The sequence below is a fragment of the Balaenoptera acutorostrata genome, chromosome X, assembly GCF_949987535.1.
Source record: "Balaenoptera acutorostrata chromosome X, mBalAcu1.1, whole genome shotgun sequence".
NCBI classification, from domain to species: Eukaryota; Metazoa; Chordata; class Mammalia; order Artiodactyla; family Balaenopteridae; genus Balaenoptera; species Balaenoptera acutorostrata.
In genome coordinates, this window is record NC_080085.1 from 21,110,566 (window position 1) to 21,136,140 (window position 25,575).

Consider the following 25,575-nt stretch of genomic DNA (forward strand, 5'->3'; position numbering starts at 1 on the left):
GGCAAAGTATGAAAAACAAACAGAAAACAGAAGAGGATTAAAGGGTCATCAAAAGAGGAAGAAAAACTGAAGAAATACACAAGTGTATTTAAGCCAGTGACTTATTTGCTTCACGAAATCAGAATTTTCCATGCCTCTCACCCACTGCTTCTTCATCTTTTTCTGAACTGATACTAGGGAAAATTTTAATCGGTAAATTTGAATAAGATGAAGTATATGGAGAAATGCAGAATAAAAATAGAAAATCAAAATTAAGGAATGTAGAGAAGCCAAGTAAGCGGGGAAAAAATGAAGTCAAATGACTGGAAAGAATAACTGGAAAATACTCAATATGCCAGAAGCCTTAGAAAAACAGAACCCTTTTGAGAGGACATTCAGATAAAACCAAAAGTTTCTTTTTGGTAAGTTAACTAAAAACAAGATTGTTGGAACCCTTTGATTTAAACTGAATATTTAACATTAATACATAAGATAAAATACTTTCAACTTATATGAGGAAAACCACAGGAAGGTTAAAAAAAATCAGGCATTTCATATTTATTTTTAGGCTCACTAATTAACTAAAAAAGACTTACCCTCTGTTTAAGCTGATGTATAATTAAGGTATCTGAGTACAAAGAATTTGTCTCTAAAGCTAAATTAGAATGTAGGAGGCAAAACCTGAGATTTTGCAGGTACTCTTTTTTTAAAAATACAAACTTCTGAAAGTATTCTCTATTCTTCCAGTAAATCATTGAGACGCTCCCACAGGTGAGGCAGTCTAATCAGTGCCACGGGGGGGGGGGTGGGTATAGAGAGAAAGTTTCTTTCAACACTAGTTTATGAAAGGCTGATAATCCAAGAAGCCTAGAATAAATGCTTCCTGAAACTTTGGTTATTTCAGGCCACGCCTAGTAGTTAGTTGAGTCTTCCAGTTAGTGCAGAGTTGACCAATGGAAGCACCAAGGCCTTTTATTTTAAAATAAATAAAATTGGATGGTAGGGACACAGAACATACTTTAATCCTTTTTTAATTATGTAGAATCATCAAGTGAGCACAGGCGACCGCGCTGAACCAGAATGCGGTCACGCTCTCAGGGCTTAGTGAGCATCAGACTGTTTGATCTGGCACCCCACGGCCGTCTTGGGCTGCTCTGCTTTATACCAGCCGGCATCATTAGTGATTGCGATTTAATGAGCCCCCTCATCTCAGTTTTAAGAACCTGTTCGTGTTAAATGTTAAGCGCTTTTTAACCCTTGCTGCAACCTCTGCGAAATCGGTCCTGTTCTTATTTTATAGATGGCTACACCGAGGCTTTGATGTGTAATGACACTTGCCGGTGTTCATGAAGCCAGTGGACGCTCGGGACAGGATTCAAAGCCAAGTCTAACTCTGGCATCTGATCTCGACATTACTGTTCTGCCAAACTGCAGTCTTTTTATCTGAATTCTGAAGTCCAAAAAGCTCAAAAAAATTGAAGTTCTTTTTTTATACCTTTGCTGCCCAGACTAAGTCCATGGCAAAACCTGGCCTGCAGTGATTTGGGGTCCGTGGTCTTTCCCTGCTCAGTGTCGACGTTCACAGATTGCGCTGTAGCTGTACTGTGTCTGTAGAGTAGACTGTTTCACGCAATGGGTGCACGTACTCTTTTTTACCTTCCTAAAATCTGAAAACCTTTCAATTCTGAAAGCCGTCTAGCCCTGTGGATTTCCAGAAGAGACGTGCACCTGACGGCCTCTCACCACCTGGCAGCTGCCAGACCGCTGTCACTTCCCCACCCTCCCTCTTCACCCTACTCCCACCCCCAGCCCCCCTCCATGCTGCTGATGTGCTGCTCCTCATGTGCTCTGGATGTGGAAGTTTAAGCATGTCAACTTTCAATACCCCTAAAAACTCAAGAGAATTTTTCAAAATCCTGAGGTCATACTGCTATTTCCAGTTCCAGTTCAACACCACAGGGTTCTCGCTTCTTCCCCATTCCCTAACTTCCTTCTCCGCCATCATTTCTTTTGTGCTTTTTTTAAAAAAATGTCCTTTCTATTTAACCAGGATACAAGGTATTTCTCCTGGTATGTGCAAACGTACATGCACATTTTAACTTAGATAATAGGTCCTTCATTTCATAATGAGGTTCATTCTGAGTTTTGAAATATCAACATTTTTAGTGCACTTAAAATGATCCATCCATAAAAATTATATACAGAACATTTTAGGAATATATATATATATATATATATATATATATATATATATATATATCTAAAGCAAAGCAGCCTGAATCATCTTAAGTGTTAATCATCTAAGACCAAATGAATGTGTATGGAGTAAGTGTTGGAAGGTCATTGCTGAGATATTACACTCCTCTTCCTTTTTTGGAGTATTTCCCTTAGGAGAAAAGGCAAAGGCAGAATTATTGATTAAAGATTTATTGGAGGCCTTCAATATACTACTCACTTAGAATGAGGTAACTGAGGGATGGGTTAAGAATGTAATCTTTTATTCTGACTTTTTTGGAAATGGAGAAGGGGGGGCAGGGGGCAGCGGAGGGAAGAGGTTCCGCAGATGACTCTCAAAAGTGGGTTCTATGGGACTTCACTGGCGGTCCAGTGGTTAAGACTCCGTGCTTCCAGTGCAGGGGAGGCGCGTGTTCAATCCCTGGTCTGGGAACTATGATCCCACATGCCGCACGGCTTGGCCAAAAAAAAAAAAAAAAAAACAGTGGGTTCTTTTATTTCCAGTCTTATTCCATGAGAACAGGAAAGAATTTGGCTGGAAGTGTTAGAATGGATTTACTTCTGAATCTCTATTGCTGCCTTCATCACATTTGGAAGAAAGAGGAGAGTTTGGAGGAGAAGATCTTTCGATGAGCCCTGCTTCCCTCTCTCTGGGCCTGGCCCCGAGGTTGCCTATTTCCCAGCGGCCTCCAGGGAATATGGGGCATCAGGCAGGCCTCTCCGAATGTGAGAGAGTCGGGACAGACCCATCAGTATCACAGAGGACAGAAGAAGAACTAATGATCGCCGAACACTTGCTCTGTGTTGGGCTCCATACATGTTGTCACGTGTAGTCTTTACAAAAACTGACGTTTCATCCCCATTTTACAGATGAAGGCAGCTGAGCCTCAGAAGTTAAGAAGCTTACCAAGGGTAAATGGAGAAGTTGAGGCTGAAGCACATTTCTGTCTCCAAAGCTCACGTCTTTTCTATCACATCCTCTATCCCCCAACTATCTCTGGGTTTACAGCAAGGTTGGGGTTTGGGGGCAAGACCAGTCATGGAACTGCTCTGGTCACGTGGCAGCCGGGGAAAGGGCTCGGGTTCCTCTTTCAGGTGGCCTGGTACCTTTTCTCTCACTGTGCCCTAGTCGCGTACATTGTGTGCACAGCCAGCCCAAGGCAATCAACAGAAGACTCCCTCCCTGACCTCTGTCTTCCTAGTCAACACTGTATCTCCGTCCTCTTGGACGTGCTGTAGTCCATCACTCCATTTCTGAGGGCACCTGTGAGCTGGCTTTTCGGGCACCTCCCGAGTCCTGTGTCTCGGTCAGAGCTGGGGTCTGTGGCTGCTTCCTGGTCCCTGAAGAAACACATTTGAAGAAAATCTTAGGAAGCAGTTGGCCCGCAGTAGGTGAATAGTTGTGGAATGAATGGGTCTGTTGCCTTCTGGAAACCCCCATGAACAGGAGTGGATTTACATGTTCTCCTACTTTTGTACTTGGCAGTTTTCCCACAGCGTTTATTTGAAAACAAATTCAGATTATGTCCCAGGTTACTTTTATACCGCCACTGGTAACACGAGGGATGTATTTGTGCTGAGGGAAAAACACTGCTTTCAACGTTGCCTCTTGGAATAAATGTTCTTTTTCTATTCTAATTAAATTATTTTCTTAAACTTGCTATTTCAGAGGATAAAGATTTAACTAGAGACTGCAAGATTACTTAATTTTCTCTTCCCGACCAGTCACTGGGCTACCATGAGAACATTTTATTATTCCATCTGTTAGATTATAAAATCATGGAACATTTTTCATCTCTTAATAGGGAGAGATAATGCATGTGAGAAAACTTCATATATGTTCCTACGAAAGGAGCTTCCTGTGCGCCTGGCTAACACAATGAGAGAAGTTAATCTTCTGCCAGATAACTTGCTTAACCGTCCTTCGGTGGGATTGGTTCAGAGTTGGTAAGTAAATAATGTGGCTTCAGATGGGTCTACCCAGAATGCACTGAACATTTGGCATTGGGACCATTCTCCCTAAAAGTACACGTACTGCTTCTGTGGGAATGAGTCATTCAGGATAGCCGGGTTTCCCAGGTAATTAAAAGTTGGGTTTTTTTAATTTTAACTGACAGTGTATAATTGTCCTAAGGAAAAAACTTTTCAACTGTACTAGACACTTTCTTGACTTTTCAAATTTTTTCTGGTTATAAATGTGATTTTTCATTGAAGAAAATGGGAAAGTACAGAAAAATATAAAAGAATAGCAATGCAGTGTCCCATGTGAGCAGGTCTGCAATTCTTTGGATAGGGGGATGTTGCTTCTTTGATCCAGTCTCTGCCGTGTTTTTTCTGTTTTCCTTTTAAAGAAGTTTTTAGAAGACAGTACTTATTTTAGGGCAAATTAAGTCATTTAAAGGGGAACCTCCTGTGAAAAATATGAGCTACCTGCTGTGCCTCATCTCCCCCATGAAAAGTCTGAAGTATCTTCACAGAGTATGTTAGCATTCAGTCAGGTGTAGCTCTGATGCTTAAAGCACGTGCTGTCTAATTGAGGAAGTTGAATTTGTGACTAAACTGCCCACTCAGTAGGCAGAGTGGGATGGGTGAGTGGTAGGAGGGAAGAGCAGGTGGTGTATTTTTAGAAAGGGATTTGCATAGATTTAAGAAACGCTTGCTTGTTTCCTCTGTATTCTACAAGCAAAGAAGAAGTCCCCGTGGAGAAAGCTGGAGGGGATCAGGATGCCAGATGCACAAAGTGCTCTCAAGCCAGCACCGAGGAGGTGCCATGGGGGCCTGGGGGAGGGAGGTGCCGACTGTGGTCTGCGCTGCCCCTTGGTGGGGGGGGTGGAACTGACAGGGACAGGGAGAGCACTTTAGGGGACGGGAATGATGTGGACAGATATGGGGAGAGTGGAGCCATGAATTAGCTGGCATCTAGAGTATTAATGGAGGCTGGGCTACTGAAAGAAGATAGCCATTCAACAGTCATTCCTCAGTAATACTGATTATAATAAATTCTTAGGGTTGAGAATGAATCATCTGAGAAACACTCTATTGGGTGGTCCATCCTTGTCCCAGACAAGCAGCAGCCCCTCACTGAGGCAGGTGCAGGGGCCCCAGGACCCCAGAAAGCTCAAAGAGGTGGCGACCATGGCTTCCATCTCAAGGTCACTTGGATTCTACCGTAAACTCATAGCTTGTTTCAGGAACAGCAAGTACTTGTTTGCATGAGACTTCTTTATTGCTCCAAGACCATGATTAGAGATTTTCCAGCAGAAAGTATATAAGCACTCTTGGGGCTAGCTACTGTGCTGGGAATTCTAGGTAAGCTAGCTGACTTTCAAGTCCCCAGTCATGGTGGCAGTGACAGTCAAACATTTACTATCACTTATGTAAAAGTCACTTCAGGGGCTTCAGAGTGAATTGCTGGCAAATTGCTGACTGAGATTACTGAGTCAGCTCTTTTTTTTTTTTTTTTGGTCTCCTTACTATTTCTCTTCCATAGCCATTGCAAACGTGCATGTTACTTCTTCCCTTTCTTTTTTAAACATTCAATTTTGAAATAATTGTGTATTTAACAGAAGGGTTTGCAAGACTAGTAGCAAGAATTCCCATATCCTTGCACCCAGATTCACTAATTGTTAACATTTGGCAACATTTGTTCTATCATTCTCATTCATATTCTCTCTCCCTCTCTCAATATATATATATGTATGGTACACACATACACACATAAAATACATTATTTTTTTCTGAACCATTTGGATTAATGGTACACATCATGCCCCTTTACCCCTAAATACTTTAGTGTGTATCTCCTTAGAACAACTCTTAGAAAACCACAGTTTGATTATCCAATTTGGGAAATTTAACATTGATACAGTAATATTATCTAATATGTGGACCCTTCTGTCTTTCATCAGTTGTCCTAATAGTGCTTTTCTTTTTAAGCAATCCCCACCCCCACCCCTGATTTATGAGTCCAGTTCAGGATCATGCATTGCGTTTACTTGCCATTTCCTTTCCCTCTTGAAAACAGATCTTAAGTATAACAGGCCATGAAGCCCATCTCAGTCAGAGTGTGTTCTCCTTGCTTTCTTGACTTCAGGCTAGGAAACTCAGCATAATCTTTGACTCCTTTCCATTTATGACTTTGCTCTTTAAATGAACTATCCCCTTCCAGAAGGATGGGATGCCTGCCTGAAATTCTGCTGACGTGTGGCAGGGCAGAGGGCATCACTGTGGATGGCTGACTGTGGCCTCTCAGGGTGGTTTAACCTAATGATTTTAACAATGTCTAATTCATAGCCTTATATGCCCAGAAACTTTAAAAAAAATATACCCAGTAATGAACATACTTTAGTATCATGCGTTGTCACAAAGTTCAGGTGAGGCTGATTAATAAAACGTCCTTCCTGTTTATGTATTTATAAGCGTAACAGTCATTTTTAGTTACTGGTGTGCCCTCTTCCTCTATCCAAAGTGGGATAGTAGGATTAGTAGTCATTAATTATTAGAAATACTCAGAATAAGGGATAATTTTTTCAGGACATGTTAAGACCCAAAGCAGAGCTCATACACCTCTAAGTAATTGGAATCTCTGAATCCGCACCAGATCCGGCAGGTCCAGTCTGGGTGTAGCTGCTGCTGTAATGTGCCTCTCTAAGTCCCATTTTTCCTCTGTTCTCCATATCTTTGTTGGACATATTATTTCTTATACTGGCCCTGACTGAGATATGTCGGTATTCTTAATCCAGAAGCTGTTCCTGAGGGCCTAAGAGGCATTCTTTCTCCTTCATTACATGTTGATGAAATTAGGTTCACTCTGAGAAGGAACCTTCTTTATTTCTAGTTCTAGGTTCTTTTTTTTTTTTTTCCTTTTCCTGCTGTGCCATGCAGCTTGCAAGATCTTAGTTCCCCAACCAGGGATTGAACCCAGGCCCATGGCAGTGAAAGCACCGAGTCCTAACCACTGGACCGCCAGGCAACTCCCCTAGTTCTAAGTTCTTAGCGTGCGCTTCAGGGTCACACACGTGCTTCTTAAATTTTCTGTGCACTTTTTTTGGTAATCAAACTATAGACTTGGTGTATCAGTTAGGACATGTGTGTTAGCAAGTAGCAGAAAATCCAACTAAACCTGGCTTAAGCAATAAATTGTAACTATAAGATCCAGCCATAGGATGAGGTTTTCGTGTTGGTTTGATTCAGAGATTCACGAGATTATCAAGGCCCTACTTTCCATGGGGTCGGCTTCATTTTCTGGCTGGATTTTCTCCTGGTGACAGAATAGCTGCAGCAGTTCCAGGCTTTACATCCATGGACCACATTGTCCAAAAGCAGAGCAAGTTAATTTCTCTCCCAAAGACCGCCAGCAAGTCTGCTCTCTTATTTTACTGGCCTGAATCGAGGCAGTGATGTCCATTCCTGAGCCAATCCCTGTGTCCAGGGAAATGCGACTCAGTGACAGGCTTAGGCCAGAACTATCGGACTAATTAGGAATTAGTGACAAGAGAAATAGGATTACCAAGAGAAAAACCGGGCCACCCAGGAGCTTTGCATGGTATCAGCTTCCCCGGAAGCACTTGGGCTACATGGCGGGTGGAGGGGATTGGATGGATACCTGGGTGGAAATTTAGTGTACTCCTAAGGAAAAGGGAAAGGAGGATGGATGTAGGGTAGGCAACTAACATAGTATCTCTTTGTTTTCAGGTATATGCAGAGTTTTCTTGAACTTCTAGAATATGAAAATAAGAGCCCTGAAGATCCACACGTCTTGGATAAGTAAGTATGGTACCAAACTTAACTGAAAAAGTCACAATATCTAGGTTAAAAAATGTTTTGGTAAATGGAACTCATGTCATTAAGAACCAAGAAGTACAACTTGGCCGAAAGCATTAGGTTTCTTAATGGGTAACAACTCAACGTTGCAGTTTTTTAAAATTTGAGTTAAGATTTTAACATAGTACCAAGGGAATAATGACCCTTCCAATTACGCTTCATGATCTAATTCTTAATACTTGTCTTCTGGTGAACTGGTGCTGGGCACTCACTGTAAATATTGCAGTAAATGTTCCACCTAGTGGTAGTTTTAAGAACGCACTGGCCTCTGTGTATACATGAGTTTATGTACTTAGTCCTTTACAATTTGTTTTTAAATTTTCAATGCGATACTACATTTGAGCTCAGAGAATCAATAATGCTTTTATTTTGGAGCAGCATAAAAGAGTATGCTATTAACATAACAGCTATTCTGAATTCTGTTGCTGCTGTTAGGCACGAAGGCTGCTAAATTCTCATGCTGATGGAAAATATTTCTGGTTTTTCTTTTTCATTTAACCAGGAAACGCTGACCCTAGCTCTGAGAGTGATTTTTTGACCCCCAAGAGAAATTGTGTCCCCTTCACATTACTTTCCTCCTCTTTCACGTACACATCAGTGAATGCATATGGCAGGCCTGTTGTGCTGAGGAATTTCTTTCTAAGTAGAAACCTGACCCACATCATCGTGACACCAAATGCCTTACATGTAGGTGTTCCATAAAAAGAACGAAGAAGCACCGCGTTACATAAGAGACCTTAGCTGGAGGCATTTAACCCAGCTCTCTCAATTCACAGATAAGAAAACTGAGGTCCAAGATGTGAGGTGACTTCCCCAAGATTGTAACATTAGTTAGGAGCAGAGCTGAATCTGTAAATCATGTTTCCTCTTCCTTGGTACATTGCTCTTTGCAATGCGCCATACTGCCAGAACTGCTGGTCTGAGTCATGAGTAGCTAGCTGAAATGTAGTTACAAATTAAAATACAAAGGGAAAAAAGTCCTGACCTGTTTTATACTTTGCTAGGTGTTTTGCTAATGGGTCTCTGAAATGTGGAAGGGGAGGCATTGGATTAGAGCCCCCAGCTGTAATGTTTTCCTTGTTGTAAGGCCTTGCTGTCGTTTAAGTTATCAAAGTTAAATGAACTCAGAAGTTTGGTTTCTCAAAAGTCATTAGCTAGTTACAGTTTGGCTGATATCCTCCAAATTAGGACTGACCTCTATAGCTTCAAATTTTGGGATACAGATTTGTGGAAGTTTATGATATTAAATTTCTGCCGTGTGTTTCCTGGAGTCCTGTCTCAGTTTCTGGAACAGGTTATCAGTCAGATGCGATTTATGGACGCGAGCCTGCTTTGGAAAGTGCCAAGTGCTGGATCCAATGTGTACGAGATTGTAATGATAATAGCTCTCGCTCAGTGACGTTTAGTAACTTGTCCAGGTTGCCATGAAGCTAGTTAAGAGACTTGGGATTGTAGAAGCCTGATGTTTGCAATGAAGGAAGGAATGGGGAGTTCTGCTCATCGTAGCAGCCTTTTCTTATCAGTGAGAGGTTATATAGCAGTCATGGGCAGGGAAACCATTTCAGTAAAGTGAAAGTAGCTTAGAGGACAAGGATGTTTGTCATAATGATAAAGTTTAGAAGAGCCCCAGAAGATTGGGGAAGTAGTCTGAGAATTGAACCGTTGAAGCAAGTCTCCTCCCCTCAGATAAGTTGAGGCACTTTTCTACTGTAATGAATTGTTTCCGTTTAGTAATATTTAATTTATGAATACGATGGGAAGAGCATTATGTAAAGGATAAATGGTCCATTAGAAAATTTCTTGTGAATAATTATGACCTTCTAATTTCTGAGTTGATTTATTCATCTTTGCTGTCTTTGCACATATGTATCTGTTACAGAAATATTTCATCATTGAGAAAATAAGACTATTTGGGTAAATAAAGTCACTCCAAATTTCCATTACTGGGGGACAACCACTGTTAACATTTTCCTTCCATTTACACTTTTAACTAGGCATATATATTTCTATATGTGTAGAATGTTGTGTGTGTGTGTGTGTGTGTGTGTTTTACAAAAATAACAGTGTCAGCATTATAGATCTACACCATTATTAGCAGTTTCATAGTGGTCCATCTGCAGATAACTCATGTGATTTGACCTCCTGTCATTGGGTTTTAGAATAGTTCGTGGTTTTCTTGCTACTATAAGCAGTGCTCTAAAGAACAGCCCTTAAATACAGCTGTTGGCCTTGTCCAGTTATTTTCCTAGAATCAATTCCTGGGAGTGGAATGACTTTCTTTGGCTTTTGATATAGGCTGCTCAATTGCCCCTAGAAATGCATCAGTTATGCTCCCACACTCTGGCTGACAGTGGTTATTCTTTGCCAGTCTGTAAGCGGAGAATAGTGTTGCATTGTTTTAATTTGCTTTTCTTTTATTATTTTGAAGGTGAAGTTGTTGGTGTTTGCGTTTCCTCTGGTACATTTTCTATTGATACCAGGCCCCTTGCCTAGTTTTCTGTTAGGGTGGTCATCTTTTCCTTCACTAAGAATAGTAACTCTTGTGAATATATTTTTCCCAGCTTTCACTTTTTTGGACTTTATAATGCGTGTCCCTATAAAATTGCTGAAATCCTGCATAGTCCTATTATTTGTTTCATCATGGTTTCTGCCTTTGGTATAATGAACAGCCTCCCTTTACTCCAAGGTTATATACTTATTCAGCTGATTTTCTTTGTCCTTTTCTACAATTTCATCCTTTTACATTTAAGTCTTTTAACCCATTTTTGGGCTTAAAGTTTAAAATTGAGGTGTGACTTAAATTGTTAGCCAGCTGTCCCAACTAATTTGTTTTCCTACTGACTTGTCACTTTATCGATGTGCTGAATTTTTACACACACATACTCATTCACCCTTGATCCTGGTTCCAAGCTTTTTATTTGGTTCCATTGACTTGTCTTTCTGTTCTTAGTTACCATTCTCAATATATTTTTCCCTCTGCACCTTTACAGTAATATACTGGAATTCTTGAATAGGTTTGTCTTAATCACCTTTGTTCTGTCTACATTTCATCACCGTATTTTACTGCTGTGAGAAATACGTTTCAAAATTTTATTCTTAAAAAGTTTGACATTATTTCTTCATGGAAACTATTTCTTTAAGACTCCATAATAAATCGTTGGAGATTTTTGGGATTGTCTTCATGTTGTCAGAAGAAATATTAATATATTCTGCAATTATGTGTTCAGCAAACATTTATAGAATTTGTTTTATTAGTAATCACTTATCCAGAAAGTCAGTGGATTCCTAAAAAGGTATTTGAGCATTTTTTTCTTTACTAGAACCTTCTACTTTTTGTATCTCTGAAGGAAGACTTTCTGTAGAAAGTTTCAAGCAAAAACTGAGTAATACTTTAGTTTCTCATGAGTACTTCCTTGTAGCCTATGATGATAATGATGTCTCTGCCTTATAAAAATACCAACAGGTAAATAGTCCTGAGATAGACCTGGGAAGTTTATACATTAGCCCATGAGATTTTGACCATTTTGACCATTTTTTTGTTTCCTTTCCACACAGCTTTCTACAAGTTCTAATTAAAGTCAGAAATAGACACAATGATGTGGTCCCTACAATGGCCCAAGGAGTGATCGAGTACAAGGAGAAGTTTGGGTTTGATCCGTTCATTAGCAGTAACATCCAGTATTTTCTGGACCGGTTTTATACCAACCGCATCTCTTTCCGCATGCTTATTAACCAGCACAGTAAGTTGGGTTTTCTTGGTCCAGTTTTGAAAAGATAACCAGAGTGATTTCTCCAAAATGTTTTCCTGTTGCTTCATTTTTAATTTACTGATCTGCATTTTTGTCTAGAAATTTCATTTCTAGTTCAGTTTTTCCTAAGTGAGTCCTATCTATGAAAAAGCTTATCATTAGAACTCTCTGTTAAAAGAAATCCTTGAAAGGCTTTTTGGGTGCTCATATTCAAGACAGGACCACTGCCTGCCTTTTAAGCCTCTGCTGTTACATTCCTGGTTGGGGTGAGGGACCGGCTTTAATGGCAGCCTGGTGTTCATCTCTGAATACTTTTCAGTGTCTCTAGGGTCTGTTCTAGTCTTCATTCAGGATGTCACATGTTTTCCTTTTTGGTTTTAAAAACATTGATACTAAGAATATTGAACTGACAAGTTGGCAATATGAGCAATAGATCTTTTATTTCACAGTGATCACTGAAATCAGATTAAGTGGGATTGTCAAACCCTAATCTTGTATTGAGAGTTTTAGTCTCCTCTCTAGGCTGATAAGCAGATAAGAAAAAAAAAACAACTAAAATTCTCTCCACAAAAACTTTTAAACTGATTTTCAGCGTGTTTCTTTGTCCGATTTCATAATTCTTATGAAAAAGCATCCAGGTGTCTAGAGTCTAATTCACCCTCTTTGTTGAGTCAGAAAATGGACAGAGCATCTTCATTTTACTAATGTGTTTTATTTGGATAAACAAATGTTATGCAGCTATTAAATGTGAGTTTGTTCTAAATGTGTGTCTGTTTAAAATGTAAATGTTTGACAGTTTACAGGAAATTTATAGGGAAAAAAAAAGAACCCAAATACTATTTAAACTACTTAGATAACTACAGTTTCTTTCTGACCTACATATGTGTGTCTACATATATACATACATGTTTTTCGATCATTGATTAAGCTTGCACACCTCTTGGTTTTCTTCCACTTAATTAGTTGGCACTTTACGTATTGGCCTAATGCCCATATTTGTCCTTTTTCATAATTAAAATCTCTACCTATTTTATTTAAACATTCTCCTTTTGTGAAGTCTAAGTTATTCCCAATTTTTGTTTGATTTAAGAATAGCTACACATATAAACATTTGAATTCAGATTACTTTTTTCTTTGGGGGCTCCTTTTGGTTTTTTTCAGAAGTAAAATTTTGCAAACCTTGTATATTATGAAAGTGGTTAAATGTACTTTTAAAAACGCTTGCACAAATAGCGTTCGTGTGTAGTACGGTGAAAAATAAGCTCCACAATGGAGGCATTTGAAGTGCGCATGGTGAAGACCCTGTGCAAGCCTGGTGTAATGGTGCAGACTGCACCATTGTTGGGGAGAGCGGGTTGGAGACCTGGCCCATGTCACTGCTTTAGGACCTGCTAACTGCACCTGGCAGATTTCACAGCACATCCTTCCTCCTCAGTTGTCTGATAGCTGATCACCCACCAATTGAGTGGATTCTGTTGCGCTAAGTCACTGTGGATGCTAAAACGGTTTTCACAATAAGAAAATCTTTTCAAAACTTACAAGCCGCATATTTCTCTGCCTGACCATCCTAGCCTGCTGTGTTTTTAATCCTCTCCCTTTTCTCTTGTGTTTGTTTAGCACTTCTGTTTGGCGGTGACACCAATCCTGCGCATCCCAAACACATAGGAAGTATTGATCCCACTTGCAACGTGGCTGATGTTGTGAAAGGTAAGGAGGCCAATGTAACGTTAGCGGTTGTGGTTCCAGTAGGATTGTGGTTTCGTTGAGGCAGCTTGGCTGTAGGGTTATGGCGCTGAACGGTTTGCTGCTTCATCAGGCCACTTTGGGCCCAAGCCATTTGATCCAAATATGCCATGTTCTTTCTAGGCGGCTCAGGAAGCGATGCATAATTAGTAATGTTCAAAATCGGAGTTTCTACTTCATTGACTAAGGCTTTTCTTATCGTTCTCGCTAAACAGTAAATATTTGTTAGCTTAAGAGTCTTAAGTTTCAATTGCCACCACTGTCTGAAAATTTCAGAGAATGCAAACCCCTGTTATAAAGTTCAGCTGAATTCACGTGTTTGTAAAATGTATACGTCTTTCTGACATGCACTCCAGGTTTTAGAATCTACATGGCATTTGGGCTTCACGGGTTCCCTGGCTGTGGAGCTGGCCTCTGTTCCAGCAGCCTCAGGGTAGCACAGAACCCTAGAGCCATATGTTCCTAGTGCCTGGGCGCTTGGAATTTGAACAGCAGTCTCCTCATTTTTCATTTAAGATAACTGCTAGCTCCAGAAAGCCTTCCTGGTTGTAAGTGATCCACCAGGTTCCTGGACCTCTTCAGTTTTCTTCGGTGTTAGGGTTATTCTCTGCAGCCTCAGATCCCCAGACTGTCCCCTTTCCTAGATTGTGTCTCCTCCTGTGGCCCTCCTCTCCTCATCTAAACACACACCTTACTAGTCTCAGGACCATAGCTCTCCCCGATCTTCATTGGGATCTCTGTTGCTCTTACTTTTTCTGGATTGTGTAGCTAAATGAGTAGGAGGCAGACGAGGGCCTTGTCTCCTTGGCAGAGCTCTCAAGCCTGCCTCAAGCAGAGTGACCTTTGCTCTTGGAGCTTGGAGGGCCAAGGAACGGGACCCCATGTGGACAGCCTCCCCAGTGGGGGAACCGACCAGATCTTCAGCCGCTAAAGCTAAGGAAAACCTGTGCTGTTTGGTTACCCTGGGCATCCACCGGTGGCCTGAGCTCAGGCTGGGCTTGTCAGCCTGCCCTGGCCTCTGTTTAGTTAGAAAATATTTACTCACATTACTTCAGTTATAAGTGAATAGGCTCAGCTTCAGCACCCTAAGAATCCTGTATGTAGGTTTCTCTCTCACAAGGTAACCCTCTGTAGGCCCCCAGCAGGGGAGGGAAGCAGGATTGGTCTTATCACCACTTGTATGTTCATCTGGGCCTAGCCCAGTGGCTTTTATGATTCAGAAAACCTGGTTCAGATAGTTGACTGCCCTTAGGAAAAAAGGCACACATTCATAAAGCAAAAGTGCATTATAATATATTGCATGTGTGCCTTTTCTCTTGAACTGCAAGCAATTTGAAGTCAGGGTGTTTGTCTTATACTTGTTTTGTGACTCACATAGAACTTAGTATATGCCTGTGTAGATGGTCAATAAATATTCCTTGGCTTGAGAAATGTTCAACTTTTCGGTAATTTACTTTAACAAAAAGCTTTATTGTGGTACAATTCACATGCCGTACAATTCACCCATTTAAAGTGTACAATTCAGGGGTTTCTAGTTTATTTACGGAGTTGTGCAACCATCACCATAATCCAATTTTAGAACTTTTTCATCACCCCCCAGAAAACCCCATAGCCATTAGCAGTCACTCCGCACTACCCCTCTCCCCAGCCCTAGGCAACCACTAATCTATTGGGTTGGCCAAAAAGTGCCTTCCGTTTTTAAGTAAAAATAAAAGACGCATTTTTCATTTTCACCAAGACCTTTATTGAACCACATCTTCACCCTTTTGTTCCACTACCTTCTGCCATTTTTCAGGCAACTTCATAATTCCATCTTCCCAAAACTTTTTATCTTTTTGAGCAAAGAACTGTTCCAGGTGCGTTTTACAGTCTTCCAGGGAATTGAAATTTTTTCCATTAAGAGAATTTTGTAAAGACCGAAATAAATGGAAATCTGAAGGTGCAGTGTCTGGTGAATATGGCAGATGAATCGGATATTCCCAGCCAAGGTGTAATAGTTTTTGCTTTGTCATCAAAGAAACATGCGGTCTTGCGTTATCCTAATGGAAGATTATGCGTTTTCTGTTGACTAACTCTGGACGCTTTTCGAGTCGAGTGCTGCTTTCAGTTGGTCTAATTGGGAGCAGTACTTGCTGGAATTAATTGTTTGGTTTTCCAGGAGGAGTTCATAATAGAGGACTCCCTTCCAATCCCACCATATAGACAACATCACCTTCTTTGCAAGAAGACTGGCCTTTGGTGTGGTGGGTGGTGGTTCATTTCGCTTGCCCCACGATCTCTTCTATTCCACACTGTAGCACAGTATCCACTTTTCATCACCAGTCACAATTTGTTTTCAAAACGGAACATTTTCATTACATTTAAGTAGAGAATCGCATGCCAAAATACTGTCGAGAAGGTTTTTTTCACTTATGTGGAACCCAAACATCAAAGCGATTCATATAACCAAGCTGGTGCAAATGATTTTCAGTGCTCATGTTGGATATTTTGAGTATGTCAGCAATCTTCCACATAGTATAACGTTGATTGTTCTCAATTAATGTCTCGATTTGATCGCTATCAACTTCAACTGGTTTACCCAACCGTGGAACATCTTCCAGTGAGAAATCTCCAGCATGAAACTTCGCAAACCATTTTTGACATGTTCGATCAGTCACAGCACCTTCTTCATATACTGCACAAATCTTTTTTTGCGTTTCAGTTGCATTTTTACCTTTCTGGAAATAATAGAACATAATAGGCCAAAAATGTTGCTTTTTTTCTTCCATCTTCAATATTAAAATGGCTACACAAAAATTCACCAATTTTGATGTCTTTTTTTAAATGCACACTGATGTGACAGCTGTCACATACAATCTAACAAAATTGTTTCAAATGAAATTAAAGACAATTAAGTGCTACTACTAGAGCCATCTTACGGAAAAAACTAAACAAACCTTTTGGCCAACCCAGTACTTGCTGTCTCTATAGATACTCCTATTCTGGACCTTTCATATAAATGAAATCATACAGTATGTGGTCTTTTGTGATTGGTTTCTTTCACTTAGCACAATGTTTTCAAGTGTCATACATGTTGTAGCATAAATCGTTACTTTGTTTCTTTTTATGACCAAATAATATTCCATTGTATGGATAGACTGCATTTTGTTTTATCTATTCATCAGCTGATAGACATTTAGGTTAGCTAGGTGACCTTGGACATGTTACATAACCTCTTCGGGCCTCAGTTTCTTCATCAATAAAATGGTGCTCTCGGCAATTCAGCTATATCCTAGGGTTAAGTGAGTTAATATATGTAGAGCTCCTGAAGCAGCAGTAGCACCCAGGAAGGGCTGTAGGTAGACAAGTTCATGAGCATCCTTGGGCATCATGTGAGTCATTTGCCTTCTCATTTATACCATTGATTATATAATAAGTTGGTGCCTTTGCTTTTGTTTCTGGCATAAATTATAAAATATTTTAAAACATTTAGGACATTTATAAGACAATTGAATATTTGATGAAATGTTTCAAGAAATATTGTTAATTTTTTTAGGTATGATATTGGTATTGTGGTTATTTTAAGGTGTCCTAGCTTCGAGAGAGGTATTTTGAAATATCACACATGGTATGAAATGCCTTGTGGGATTTGCTTCGAAATTACGAAGAGGTAGGGCAGTGAAAAAGATCAGGCTGTGTTGAGAAGTGTTGAGGCTGGTGACGAGTGCACGAGGATTCTCTGCACTGTGCTCTGCACTTCCGTCAACGTTTGCAATTCTTCATAATAAAGTTGTAAAAACATACTCCCTTAAAAAAAAATGGTTCTGAAGACCCTAGGGGCAGGACAGGAATAAAGTTGCAGACGTAGAGAGAGAATGGACTTGAGGACACGAGGAGGGGGAAGGGTAAGCTGGGACAAAGTGAGAGTGTGGCATGGACATATATACACTACCAAATGTAAAATTGATAGCTAGTGGGAAGCAGCCGCATAGCACAGGGAGATCAGTTCAGTGCTTTGTGACCACCTAGAGGGGTGGGATAGGAGGGTGGGAGGGAGGGAGACGCAAGAGGGAAGAGATATGGGGATATATGTATATGTATAGCTGATTCACTTTGTTATAAAGCAGAAACTAACACACCATTGTAAAGCAATTATACTCTAGTAAAGATGTTAAAAAAACATACTTCTTTTTAGCATCTCATTGTTTCTTCGCAAAAAGTCTCTCACTAATTTTTTAGAGAGATTTTAACCATGAGTCAGTGTAAGTAGAGAAGTAACAGAGAGTTCTCGGCAGTTGTTAGGGCAGAGGGATGAAGCAGCGCTCAAGTGAATCAGAGGATGAGGCTGGACGCTGGAGGAGAGCAGAAGCCGTTGTTTTGAGCACTTACTGCCTGTGTGGCTCTTACTGGACTTATTACATCCTGCCTGGTCTTGGCATCGTTCTGTACTTCTGTTGGTCTCTCTCATGGGGGTGTAAATTCCTCAAGGGCTGGAATTACTCTCATCCACGCTTGCATCACTCCTCTTAGGGACAGAAGTTTCATACCAAACAGTAGTGGAAGATTGTGTGCAAAACAGTTGGATCAGTATTTGAAAGAAGGAAACTAGAAGTTTGTGCCTCCTGCTTTCTTTGGCCTTTTTAGTCGAGGTTTTGACCCTGGGCCAGGTCGCCTCCCACCCTCTCCCTCTTCCCGCGCTCACTCACAGCTTTATCTTCACTCTTTCTCCTGCCCCTTTTGACTTTATACCCAATGAGTCCACCAGTTACCATGAACACATTTTACTCCATCCTCTCATGTAACCATTCCTACCACTCGTCTGGCACAACTTAAAGCCTGGGCTCCTGGCAAAGCTGTATCCCATGATGATCACCCCCCAATGCCCCTCTGCCATGGGGAATGTCACCTCCGCCAGCACACTTCTACCCTCACACTCATGGGGCGAGGGGCAAGGACTGCGCTGCTCCCTGTTCCCCACCACTTCTTTCAAACCGTGTTTTTCATTTCTTAATAGCCTCTTCCCTTAAGACAACAGTGGAGGCTGGTTTCAGATTCTGCAACTGCATGAACCCGCGAAGCAACTTCCACATCATCAGCTCTTCTGCCACCTTCATTCCCTTCATAAATCATAAATCCTACCCACAGCACCCTGAGGACGCTTGGCTTGTATATACTTTCTAGAATGCCCTGATGCTTCTTCCACTTGGTGAGGCATATGCTTACTAAGGGTCACTTACTTGTCCTCACACTGTTGGTGTAAGTTATACCACATGAATATGTATAAATATACATAATTTATTTATACGTTGTGCAAACTGAAGAAATGTGAGTACAAAAAAGAGACTTATTTCCATAAAAATCAAGTCGAATGCTTTGGAAAGACTTGATAAAGAAGAGATTCTTAAAAGTGTAATGAAATGACTGTGAACAAGATAACTTTTAGGTGACAGAGAAGCACTGAGTAAAAATCCCAGAAGGAATCTGCACTCGGATTGCTTGACAAGTATCTTTAAGTTTATTGCACTTTAAAGAAATAGGAATTGGAATTCATAGATGTGTGTGATATTGTTTATCTAAGAAGTATGATCTGGAACCCCAAGCTGACGTGTCTTTAAAGGAGAGGCATTGGCCTTATATGAAAAGCTTGGTAGAGGAATAAATTGTGTATTCAAAGGTGTATTTTAAGTTAATGTTTACAATTGTAGTCATTTTATGGTTTCCCACTATCCAACTTTTTTGTCAATCATCCAACTTCTGTTTCCGTTTTGGTCAGTCAAGAGGACTAATACCATATTACCAAATAATAAAAAGTGCTCATTGAAGAAAATTGAGAAAATGTGGGAAAAGAGGGAAGAGACTAAAAATCACCTGTCTTCATAACCCAGCAAGAACATTGTTTTATATTGAATTCATACCAACTTTATGGATAGCAACTGTGAATAATGTATCTCTTCATATGAAATCCATAGTACTTGTGTATTTCCCCATCTCCAGCGCTAATGCCCATCACACACCACCTTCCTGGATGAATTCAGTGTCTGATCTGCTACACTCATAACCTCTATATTCAAATAGTTTTCCCAGCCAGGTGTATATAATCTTTATTCCTCAATGAGATATTAGTCTTAAATCAGTTACCTTTCCTACCATGGCAAAATTGGCTAGGCACCCTAGCAGGAAGCCTGAAGGTCTCTTTCCTCCCTGTGGACAAAGCAAATTTTAATAGCTTTCTGTTTCATGCCCTGTGGACCCCACTTTTAATTCTCTAAGTGTCTGCATACCCAAGCAGAAGCTCTTTCTGGCTCAAAATAAGACTGAGAAAAAATAAACAAGGCAGACAGCACGAACTATCAGAAGGCCTGGAAGTTCTTCCATGTCTTCTAGCAAAAAGGCACTGGAGTCTCCACCCCCAAATGCCCCAGGGACAATAGTCAGAGAGTCCCAAAGGGCCCACGCCTCCCCAGCTCTTCTTCCAAATACCCCCGAATGCTGTCAAGGAGAGGAAGAGATGCGTGTCAGCTTCCTTCAACTCTCAGTGACGTCTTACCATTCCCTTCCTCTTTTGAAAGTAGTTGGTATTTTTTCACTGGTTTTTCACCTTCTCCTCATACCTTCTGAGATTTTTCAGCTCATCTTCTTTACAATGTTGTGTTAGTTTCTGCTGTACAACGAAGTGAATCAGCTATATGTATACATATATCCCCTCCCTCTTGGAACTCCCTCCCCCCAGCCTCCCATCCCACCCATCTAGGTCACCACAGAGCACGAAGCTGAGCTCCCTGTGCTATACAGCAGGTTCCCTCTAGCTATCGGTTTTACACATGCTAATGTATATGTGTCGACACGTCCCCAGCCATGTCCACACGTCTATTCTCTTCATTTGCATCTCTGTTCCTGCCCTGCATATAGGTTCATCTGTACCATTTTTCTAGATTCCACATATGCGTTAATACATTGTACAATATTTATTTTTCTCTTTCTGACTTACTTAACTCTGTATGACAGACTCTAGGTCCATCCACATCTCTACAAATGACCCAATTTCATTCCTTTTTATGGCTGAGTAATATTCCGTTGTATATAGGTACCACATCTTCTTTATCCATTCATCTGTCGATGGACATTTAGGTTGCTTCCCTGTCCTGGCTATTGTAAATAGTGCTGCAGTGAACATTGGGTACATGTATCTTTTTGAATTATGGTTTTCTCAGGGTATATGCCCAGTAGTGGGATTGCTGGGTCATATGGTAGGTCTATTTTTAATTTTTTAAGGAACATCCATACTGTTCTCCCTCTGTCTCTAATATTTATTTCCCTTTTGTTTTAGGAAACTTGATTTACAGGGTGTAGGGGTTCTGAGTTTTAATGACAGCTCTGCTATTGATTTTCTCAGCTGTGAAGGTCCTGCAGGGTTTAAGCATAGTCAGATGTCCAGTCCAAATGACCGGTGTGTGTGTGTGTGTGTGTGTGTGTGCGCGCACGCACGTGCGTGTGCCCGTGCATGCCTATGCATGCGCACGTGCGTGTTTTATAGCCTTAGGAAGCCTTAATGAACTAACTATGATTCCATACTTAGATCTATTGAGACAGACTCTAGGAAACTTTTATGTAGAAGGGTAGGGACACTATTTTTATTTTTGACTAGACAGTTGTATAAATGTGTAGAAGTGGGGTGCATCTTGCATCATCATAATTGAATGTGCAGAACACTGAAGCATGCCTCCTTGCTGCTTATTTAGCACATTAATATCTACCTTTACACATCTGCAAATTATAGCCTCATGGCAGTGAATGCTAGAATTAGTGTTGTAGAGCAGCTCCTATTATCCTCTGGGAGGTGCCTTCCATTGTGACCCTTTTCCCTCCTTTCTGTGTAAGAAACCAGGAAACAAAATGGAAAATCCTGTGATAAGATCGTTTTAAAGGTACAAACTTAAATACTTGGCACAGAAGTCAGCTCTCACAGCGACGTTAGCTTGCCTGTGTTGTTCCTAAATGCTCTTATTGCTCGGCTTAGCGTAATAGCATACAAACGGTATCTGGAGAGCGTGTCATTATTCTGGTTCAGAAAGAACGTCTTGTGCTCTCACTTCGGGCTCTTCAGGTTGCAAGTAACAGAGACCCACTCCCGCTAACTCAAGAGACAGATGTATTAAAAGAACCTAGTCGGTCCCATGGTAATCCTAGGGCAGGAACCACTTTGTAGTCAGAGCTATAGAAATTGGAACTGGGAAACAGAAAGCAAGGGTTTTTTTCTGTGTATCTTAGTAAGTGGGTTTGTCAAGTCACAGCCCCTCAGCCCCACTCTCTTGTCTGTAGACTGGCAGCCTTTTTAGGGCAGCTTGTTTAGGGCAATGACAGGCACTCCAGGCCTTCTAGATCATCATAACTCTAAGTGTTTCCTTTTGCCCTCTGCCCTGCCTGAGTGTCTCCATCCTGAATTCGCACAAGATGAATTTCATCAGCTCAGCCCGTCTTTTTGCCCACAACCGCAGGTTTTAGGATTCTAATCAGCCTGTGGATTGGTCGCCCTTACATTAGATGTTCTGCCCCCTACTTCTCCAGTTGGCTGTGCTTTGGGCAGTGGGAGAGGGTCTAGCACTTAAAAAAAAACCCTGATGCTTCCCACTCGGGATGGGTTTTGGGTAAGTGATGATAGACTAATACCTTATTAGAATTGCTTTGTGACTTAAAAGCGTTTCTTTTTTTTTTTTTGGTTGCGTTGGGTCTTCATTGTGGCGAGCCGGGGGCTACTCTTCGTTGTGGTGCGTGGGCTTCTCATTGCAGTGGCTTCACTTGTTGCAGAGCAGGGGCTCTAGGCATGCGGGCTTCAGTAGTTGCAGCATGCGGGCTCAGTAGTTGTGGCTCGCGGGCTCTAGAGTGCAGGCTCACTAGTTGTGGCGCACGGCCTTAGGGCTTGAACCCGTGTCCCCTGCATTGGCAGGTGGATTCTTAACCACTGCGCCACCAGGGAAGCCCTTAAAAGTGTTTCTTAAAAGCAGCATACATTGTAAAGCAACCATACTCCAATAAAAATTAATTTTAAAAAATAAATAAAATGAAGGAGTAAAAAAAAAAAAAGCAGCATACCTGTGACTCTGTAATGCTTTGTGGTCGTTTACGTTTACCTTGTTCAGGCATTGTTTCTTAAACTCGAGCTTTATGGTTTTTGGTATCCTGTTCATGTTTGTTTTTCATGTTTGTTTTCTCACTCAAATTCATCCTTGTCCAGTCTCTTATAAGATATCTGTAAACAAACAATGGCATGTATTTGTGATAGAGGCTAATATTGAGTTGGCCAAAAAGTTCGTTCGAGATCATATGGAAAAACCCGAATGAACTTTTTGGCCAGTCCAATATTTGATAGCAGGGTCCTCTGGTGAATTTTGAATAGGAAAATCTTCTAATAAAAACATCTAATAAAATAGCGTCCATACACTATTAAATTTTCCTTTGTGCTTCTTAAAAGTGATTTGTGGCTACAGTGGATCTGTTGGGCCGGTTGCTATGTGAACCTTCACCTTACTCTTTATGGCTCAGTCTTTTTTAGTTTTAGTGTTATGTGTTTATAGTTTGGGTATTCTATCCTGGGGAAGTAGAAATGTGCTACACCTACAGTTTTTTTTTTCTTTTTAAAAAATTATTTATTTATTTATTTATTTATTTTGCCATGCCAGGTCTTAGTTGCAGCATGTGGGATCTTCATTGCGGCATGTGGAATCTTTAGTTGCGGCATGCGAACTCTTAGTAGTGGCATGTGGGATCTAGTTTCCTGACCAGGGATCGAACCCGGGCCCCCTGCCTTGGGAGCACAGAGTGTTAGCCACTGGACCACCAGGAAGTCCCTACCCCTACAGTTTTGTTAGTTACTTTATCATCAGTACCTTATTTCCCTTGAAAACAGGTTCTTAAAACAATGAAAATCACTTATGTTCAGTGGCAGTAATAATCATTTCCTGATATTTCCTTTTAAAGATTGGGTGGTAAATAGTGACTCAAATATATTGCAGATAAAAGTAATTTGATAAATTATCGTATTTTAAGATTTTGGTTTCTATTTAAACAATAGAAAAGTTTTATTAGAAAGCTTATTATTAGTAGAACTTGCATTTTACTCTAGATATAAAGGAAGTGAATTTTTAAGCCAGTAGTTGAAGTTTGGTTGTTATGTTGGTGATTTTTTAAAAACTTTTCCATTCTTATGGTACTTTACTTAAACAGAAGTATCCTATTTGAGTATATATGTGCTGTCATACTCCTCAGTACCCCACGATCATTCATGGCCTGGGAGTGACAGTGATAGAATTCGCATGACCCAGCCTTGACTTTCTAGGCCAGTGGTCTCCAAATCTACCTTCTCTTCAGAATTTTTTAAAACTATGGATTCCCAGGCCTCAACACAGAGCTACTGCATCAGCATCTCCAGGGGTTCATTCAACCTATACTTCTTTTTTTAACTTGCTAATGAATTCTGCACACACACACAGGTTTGGGAACCACTCTAGCCCACTAGTTACCAGTCTGACCAAAAAGAACATCTCGAATCAGTGTAATTGATTGAACCTGGAGAATTTTTGCATGGGCAGGATTGTTCCATTTAGCAGATGCCCACTGGGTGTGTATTGTGCCCAAGGCATTATGACGTGCCACGGGAATTTATAGAGATGCACATGAATATAGCTTTTACCAGTACTGCCCCCAAAGGACTTTTGGCTGGCTGGTATATGTGAGTCTCATTGTCGTGTCTTGAGTTTTTCAAGGATCATAATGCAGTTGTTAATTACAGCATTGATACACTGTAATTTGTGGTAATGCTTGAAAAATTCTTATTCATGTGGTTTCAGGAACCATACTGAGTCTTTGAGTTTCAAGTTGGCTGCATCTATCTGGACTCTACTATCTTCCACATGTTACATTTGTGTCATACTTTTTCTTAATAATGCTGTTGTAATCTCATGCTATTGAGCAAGCTAATGCCATGAGGAACTAGCACATTTAGTGGAGTTGGGCTCGTTTCCTGTTCTTTGGTGAATGGGAGAGCAGTTTCAACATCTTTAAAGGTGTTCTATCCTTGGAGGAGTTGTTTTGTGGAGATGTACTGGCGTCGTACATGGATAACGAAGCTTCATTTTTAGATTTCAGTATCTATTGGTTTAAGTGTTGGCAGTTCTTGGTCAGCTTTGTGCTGCTGTGTCGCTAGGTGGAGACGTAGCCACAGCACAAAGAGGGAATCTTGATTTCTTTTTCCAAAAGAACTGTACAGATGTTTGATGAGTTTTATTATACCCTATGAAAAAAACTTGCAAACTTAATGTAATTCTAAATTGTAATTTTCTTTGTTAGGATTTAAATACAGTCCACTTTGATGTCTATTTTCACACCGATCAACTCTTTTTAAATTTTTTTCTCCTCTTGCTAATGTTTCCTTTGGCTATCCTTCATTATTTCATCTTGTCAGAGAGATTCTGATGTCTCTATCTGTGGTTCTTTATAGTGGTTTAATTCTCTTTTTTTAATATGAATTTATTTATTTATTTATCTTTGGCTGTGTTGGGTCTTTGTTGCTGCGCGTGGGCTTTCTCTAATTGCAGCAAGCGGGGGCTACTGTTTGTTGCGGTGCACGGGCTTCTCATTGTGGTGGCTTCTCTTGTTGTGGAGCACAGGCTCTAGGTGCGCGGGCTTCAGTAGCTGTGGCACGTGGGCTCAGTAGTTTTGGCTCGCGGGCTCTAGAGCACAGGCTCCGTGGTTGTGGCACACGGGCTTAGTTGCTCCGCGGCATGTGGGATCTTCCCGGACCAGGGTTTGAACCCACGTCCCCTGCATTGGCAGGCGATTCTTAACCACTGCACCACCAGGGAAGTCCCTATAGTGGTTTAATTCTAAAAGTTTAATAAAATGAGAATTTTTTTCTCTGAGGTCAAATATTATGTAAAATTTAAATTTAGTAGCAATAGGAGGGAAATGAACCAAACCTTATAGTCTGAACATACCCTAATCTTATCTTTTGTATTATTTTAGATTGACATTGTCAATTTTTAATGTATTTAAATTCTGTCAGGCTTACTTT

General features: G+C 40.7%; 1 protein-coding gene across 1 annotated transcript in view; it reads left to right on the plus strand.

Annotated features, from left to right (window-relative positions):
• PDK3 (pyruvate dehydrogenase kinase 3) overlaps positions 1-25,575 on the plus strand; it is a 76,799-nt gene that overhangs the window by 19,056 nt on the left and 32,168 nt on the right. Inside the window, exons 2-5 of the mRNA XM_057538169.1 lie at positions 4,020-4,161; positions 7,909-7,980; positions 11,593-11,777; positions 13,404-13,493. Coding sequence (XP_057394152.1) covers positions 4,020-4,161; positions 7,909-7,980; positions 11,593-11,777; positions 13,404-13,493 — 489 coding nt within the window. The remainder of the gene's footprint in view (positions 1-4,019; positions 4,162-7,908; positions 7,981-11,592; positions 11,778-13,403; positions 13,494-25,575) is intronic.